This window comes from Postia placenta (assembly GCF_002117355.1).
Source record: "Postia placenta MAD-698-R-SB12 unplaced genomic scaffold POSPLAscaffold_17, whole genome shotgun sequence".
Taxonomy (NCBI): Eukaryota; Fungi; Basidiomycota; class Agaricomycetes; order Polyporales; family Adustoporiaceae; genus Rhodonia; species Rhodonia placenta.
Genome location: NW_020169848.1, coordinates 353,754 through 360,110, shown reverse-complemented (window position 1 = coordinate 360,110; position 6,357 = coordinate 353,754). Strand labels below are relative to the sequence as shown.

Below are 6,357 nucleotides of genomic sequence, written 5' to 3'. Positions count from 1 at the left end.
TTGTTGGGGGGAGCAACGCGTTCGTAAATAGAGTCGAGACTCGTCACGCTGACTCCCCGAACAATAGCCGCGATTGCATGATGTTTAGCGATGGTACTGTTCCTTCCCGGCACACCACGACTGATATGCATGTACTGGACTGCTTCATGTGAAGACTTCTAGGTTACGGGTATATAGGGAGAAGAAATGGGCCTGTACGAGCCAGCGAACCACGCGCAATTCACAATTCTCTTAATCTAATATTCGAACCTTTGCTGGATCCTTGGCGACGCTCTCGCTCCTCCTCAAAAGTCTACGAAATCCTCCAGGTACGCGATCCTCTCTTCGCGATTCACTCCTTCCAGTCTCAGCTAGCGCTGGGGCTATTCTATCTAATCTGATCCCGAACTCTCAGTCCACGAGGAGGCTGTACTAACGTCGACAACACCCGGGTTCCGATCCCACGAGCACAAAACCCCCACTACGACAGCGCCAAGCGGGAGCACAAGCAGTTCAGAATCTGTTCAACGTCTATCAGTATCTATATTGCCGGAACTGCCAGCGCGTCGACTCGACGCGAATCGGCGTAAGGAGACGCACGCGGGTATAAAATATGCCCTGCGTCCGGAGACTCAGTAGAGGAGGCTCCGTACACCGTCTGCGCCTCAGGAGAGTGCCGCCCGGACCGATCTGGCCTACACGGCCTGCCCTTTTTCACAGCGCATGACAAGAGCTTGTTAGGATTCGAGGCCGCTACGGCATCCTGGCACGGTATCTTCTGTCTGAGTGCGAGATATAGCGAGCTACCAAACAATGCAGCTTCAGCGTGGAGTTGGTCAGAAGCGTTGCTATTGAACGCCCGCAGTAATCAGAGGACCATTTGTGTTGCATAACCAGCGATGACGCAGTGGTCCAGATTGATTAGAACAGAAAACCAGGAACTTACCGATAGCATAGGACGTTTGGCAAGGTTCAAAGTCCGACGTAAGTAGCAGACCGTCCGATCTGAGATCTGCTGCATATGGTTGGCGCCACCCTGTCTGTCTGAAGACGAACAGCGTGGGCCGTGACAGCGGCCAGCCTCCGCTCCTTTCTCACTGCCGACGCCCCCGCCCCTCGACATCCGGCTGCTGCGTTGCCCTCCTCATCGATGACGGTTTTCCTGCCTTTGGAGGCGTCGTCGCCATTCCCGCAGACACCATCGTTTCTTGTCCCGTCGTCCGACCCGAGTGCTCATGTCAAGAGGGTCGTGAAAGCTATCATGAAGGCGCGCAGGATCGCCGTCGTTTGTGGTACGCAATCGTGTTCGGGAAAATATGCGCTCACTCGCCAACTCGTGCCCGCTTGAAGGTGCTGGGATCTCTGTGCAAGCCGGGATCCCCGATTTTCGGTCGTCAGACGGCCTCTTTCAATCCTTGAAGAAGGATAACCCGGCGTTGAGCTCTGGAAGGGATCTCTTTGACGCGTCCGTCTTCAACGTGAGTGGTACTCAATACTAGCTATACGCTGCTAGCACAGCCAGTCATCTCCCTTGGTGTACACTCTACCATAGAGTTGGCGTGCCGTCATCCTGCGGCGTTCCGCAGGCTGGTGCATGAGTACTCTTTGTCAGTCGGTGCGGTCTTAATATTCAAACAATCCCCTGCTGCGTTGGTCGCTGCTGCTGCACGTGTATGCCTTGGCTAGTCGACCGAGCTGGAACTGACATCCATGCTGTGTCACGGTCGTCAATGCGATGTGCTGCATGCGTGTCGGTGGCGATGCTCTCTGAAACTCGTGTTGTGATGTTTCCACCATATACAGTTACGTCATCTGGTAAGAATATATGTAAACGGCGTCAAAGGTAAACTCTCCTCGTCTTCAAACATCGGCGCCGGCTCGGAGTCCTGACTATATGCTAACTCCAATTTGTTGCAGTCGGAGACAACTACCTCCATGTTCTGCCAAATGATGGCGCAATTATACGAACTCTCCGAGGTCGCTGTGCCGACGGCGTTTCACAAGTTGTTGCGTGCCCTTGACGATCGGGGTCGCCTCCTGCGCGTATACACTCAGAACATCGATGCGCTGGAACAGAAATCAGGCTTGACGTTCGGTGTTCCAGAGGTGGACAGTAAACGGTACAAGCCCAGATCGAACAAAGGCAGACCTGATGGTAACGGCGATGCTGGTCCCTCCACGGCCCGGAATACACCAGAATCACGATTGCCGACCCCACCTATCGAAACCCCCAAATGCATACCATTGCACGGTACAGTGCAACTCATGCACTGCCAAACATGTACACACTCTTTCCCGCTCCGCGACTACCTCGACCCGCTGAACGCAGGGAGGCCACCATACTGCCCGCAATGCACCAGTCTCGAGGAGACTCGGCAGCTGGTTGGGAAGCGGTCGCGCGGTGTGGGCAAGCTGCGGCCGAGCGTGGTCCTATACAATGAGATGCACAAGGACGGCGAAGAGGTCGGCGATGTCGTTAGGAAAGATCTCATGGGCAGCGGCAAGGGCAAGGGCAGGGCTGGGGCAGACCTCCTTTTGGTAGTCGGGACGAGTCTTAGGGTTCCTGGCACCAAACGCATCGTGCGCGAATTCTCGAAGGCCGTGCATGCGCGCTCCTCTCCGCCATCCAGCACTGCATCTCAGAACGAGTCTTCAACGTCTACGCACGGCCTCGCGACCCCGACGCCTTCTCCGCGCCGTTCGCCTGCTGGTGATGAGGAATCCCCACTCAGGACTGTGTATCTCAACCTCGACTTCCCTGTGCCAACGCGGGAGTGGGAGGGTGTCTTCGATGTCTGGATACGTGGTGACGCGCAGGAGTTCGCGCAGATGGTACACAACGAGATGGAGAGCGAGCGGCAAGCAAAAGAGGCGGCGCGGGAGAGGAAGCGGCGGAGAGAGGAAGCGGCGCTCGCCGCGCGCCTTGAAGAGCAGCTACAGGTGGACAAGCCCAAGAGCACGAAGAAGCGGAAAGGTGCTGTTGGCCATGGCGACTCCCAGACGCCTGTAAAGAAGTGCAAGACCGCTCTTCTTACACCCATGTCGCTGTCCAAGCGATCGTCCTCCTCGGACAATACTAAGCCGAAGAAACAGACTGGAAAGACTTCAAGGTTTGCGAAAGACAAGGGGAGTCGCCCACCGGAGAAGCTCATGATTAAGCTCCCGCCTCGGCCAGAGGTCGTCATCACCACAAGGGGGAGCAAGAGGGCCAAGGTGGCGTCGCCAACGCCTCCTCTACCCGCTTCACCACTCTCGCCTTTGTCCTCGCTCCCGCCAACTAGCAAGCCACCATCCCCCATGTCTCCGCCGCGGAGAGCCTCCTCACGTAAGGGCAGAGGCCGGAAGACCAACGATGTTTTGGACGATCAGGAACCTTTGACTGACCTTTCAAGCGACGAGACAGACGATTATACGGCCTCGTACCTACCGACGCTTTCATATACGTCGCGCAGACCCGGCGGATAATGCTCGCTGAATGCAATGCATGCTAGCTGAGACGTGGGACTGAATTCTTGCTACGAACCTTTACTCTACTGTACTCTTGTATCTTTATTGTATATTCCTCTCCCTGCCTAATAGACCCCTCCAGAGGTTCCGACTAGATATCTCTTTGTGCCATATATCCAGGTCCTCTTGACGCGAACCGCTTTAGCGCCTATTGGACGCGTCCCTCACGTGATATGGGCGCTCGTTGGCCACTGACGCGTACGTTCGCGTCGCGAGTCTCGTAAGGCACTCTGCGACTCCGCTACTACAGACCATGTCTTCAACATCTGCCTCCACGTCAAAACCCCAGGAGACATCCTCAAAGCCTTCTGAGTCAAAGGATGAGAATGCACCACCCACTCTTGGTCTGCTAGAGGAGGATGACGAATTCGAGGAGTTCGCAGTAGCAGGTACGCGCATCTCACACTCCGGGATCGATGAGGTGGTTCTCATACTTCATCTACTCATACGTGTAGACTGGGACGACTCTGAGACAAATCTAGCGCACCTTGGCGGTGCCGCACCAGGAGCGGCAAAGTCGGGCGGGGATAAACTATGGGAGGACAATTGGGATGACGATGACATTGAGGACGATTTCAGCGTGCAACTGCGGTAAGTAATCCATTGACCGCTGTCCCGTAGAATCTACTAAGACGCGCATAGAAATGAGCTAGCCAAGAAGAGCAAAAGCAGTGGTGGCCCAGAGCCCATGCAGCACTAGCTAGGCTCCTCTCTTGGGGCGAATGCACGGGCCCCTTTCTCTAACGCGAATCCTATTCCTATGGACCGTCCTTTCTCTGCTGTATATCAGTTCACGTTGATATAGCATACCTTTTCTGGCCATTCCGCCCGACGCATCTCTCCTGACTGTCAATTGTCTCACCTCCTACGGTCTGGCCGAGCTCTGTGCTCAAGTGTCGTTCCAAAGCGGTTGCCCTCTATCGCAGACAACGTCAATTTCTGTATTTCGAAGGCTATTTGTTATGTATCAGCGAGTCTGACGAGAGTGGACACGATCAGGGTTAAGTATATGAAGTCCCTTTTCTTAATTCCCGATAGCGTTCGATAATCGAAAGGGGTACTGATTTCTGGAAACACTGCTGTTCCTCTCGAATCATCATAAATGCTCTCAATCCCCCGGTAAACAGGGAGCAGTCGACTGCCTGTTTCCTCCAAGGTGAGTGTCCATAGCCCTTTCGACCTCCTCCTGTCCTCAAGGTCTGCTGTATGCGTAGTCTCCGTCCGATTGATTTACTCAAAGTTGTTGGACTTGGCGATTTGATATTCACTCAGGTGCGACACTCCGTCAGAGGCCGTCAGACACCTCGACCTGATGTCATTGCCAGCAGAGTGTCCTAGATAACCGACAAATGCAGGAGACAGCCATGACCGATGTCTTGCCTCTCTTGTTCCTGGGCTTCGTGGCGTTCATAGTGGCCCGCCCAATGGCGCTGTATTTTTTGATGCCGCGGTCCCGTCGCCCTGTATGGAATTCGCTTGTGTGAGACAAATGCAGGTGCCGTAGGAGAGACATGGGACACCACGATAGCTCGTGCATCTATTAAACAGCTCAAAGTGCAGATACTTTACAGAAGTGTCGATGACTGTACTAAATAGCGGGTCTCGAAAACCGTGATGTGCGGAACGTCACGAGTACGTCGTATCGCATGTGCTAGATATGCTTGAACTCCACTTCCGTGTTGATAAGGGGCGGGTAGCAGCTACTGAAAATAGACCTAATCCTGTCCCTCGCAATCCTAGTGCGTCGCATCGATGAGAGTGATAGATCGCTCTCGAGATTTGGAGTTGTACTGACTTGGAGCGCGTTAAATGATTCTACAGTGGTCTGAGGGAGCCGCGACAATGACCAGCCAAAGGCAGGATTTTCATGGACTGGCGGGCGGTGTCGCCCGAACGACTTGAGTGGGAGTACTAGTGGAGAACAAGTCCGAGACGCGACGTGGCCGACGTCCACAGTGGGTCCCAGTGTGTGTCGTTTGCCACGGCATCACGGAGCCACTGCTTACCTGTTCCTGCGGCTGCGTTCTGCTAATTTGGATGCACAGTCGGACTCGGCCCCGCCTGGATCGAATGGTGGCGTGGTCTGCGCTCCGAGGGCTCGATGTCATGTCTATGTCAGCCTCTTGCGCTACGCTAGCGCGCGCGAAGGTGACGAAGAGATCGTACCTTCTTGTGAGCCGTGAACAAGCATCAGGCCTTGCGTCGGCGACAACGTCATCACTGCCCTTCTCAACGACTACACGGATACATGTCGCTTACATGCGGCCATTGGGCTTTTTATAAGTTCCTCGCACGACGTGTCCCAGTCGCACCGTGCAGCATGCAGACTGACGCGATTAGTGACCCACTTGTGGCAATCACCCAGAGCTACGCTTGTGCATCAGTTCCCTTCTTATGTGCTATTAAAAGCACCTCACGCTCCCCTCCAACACCACCGTCAGTCCGCTACCTGGCATTTCATTCTGCATAGGCAACCTAAAAATCATCATCTCGGCGTCGGAGCTGACAGACATTGAATGGGCGACCAGCTACATCATCCCGTCCTACAGATCGCAGACAACATCAATTGCCTCGAACGGTCCGAACGCGGTCACTTTCGAATGAAAGTAGTCAGACTACGTCTATTTGGCATGTATGAGTGCGTACCCACTATATGCTGCCCATCCACTTTCCTGACACTAGTCTCTTCTCCCTTTGGTACTCAATCTCAGCCGAGATCGTCGTAAGTAGTTTCATTTGATTTTATCATCCACGTACTCGATTGATACCTCGGCTGTTAGTCGTAGGCCTCGCGCAACTTGTGTGAAAGCGGTGTGCCTCACGGACCTTGTTCACTATGGACCTCTAGCAGAACGTGCATGCTGTGTACCT

General features: G+C 54.3%; 2 protein-coding genes across 2 annotated transcripts; both read left to right on the top strand.

Annotated features, from left to right (window-relative positions):
• Positions 1–1,129: 1,129 nt before the first annotated feature.
• Positions 1,130–3,579, top strand: POSPLADRAFT_1174182 (hypothetical protein; the record flags this gene model as incomplete). The annotated part of the gene is made up of 3 exons (XM_024488279.1): positions 1,130–1,271; positions 1,330–1,457; positions 1,897–3,579. 3 exons carry the CDS (start codon positions 1,130–1,132, stop codon positions 3,442–3,444), a joined length of 1,818 nt encoding a protein of 605 aa, XP_024334443.1. The 3' UTR covers positions 3,445–3,579.
• Positions 3,580–3,739: 160 nt separating this feature from the next.
• On the top strand, positions 3,740–4,186 carry POSPLADRAFT_1036713 (hypothetical protein; the record flags this gene model as incomplete). The annotated part of the gene is made up of 3 exons (XM_024477166.1): positions 3,740–3,875; positions 3,942–4,077; positions 4,129–4,186. 3 exons carry the CDS (start codon positions 3,740–3,742, stop codon positions 4,184–4,186), a joined length of 330 nt encoding a protein of 109 aa, XP_024334442.1.
• Positions 4,187–6,357: the final 2,171 nt, after the last annotated feature.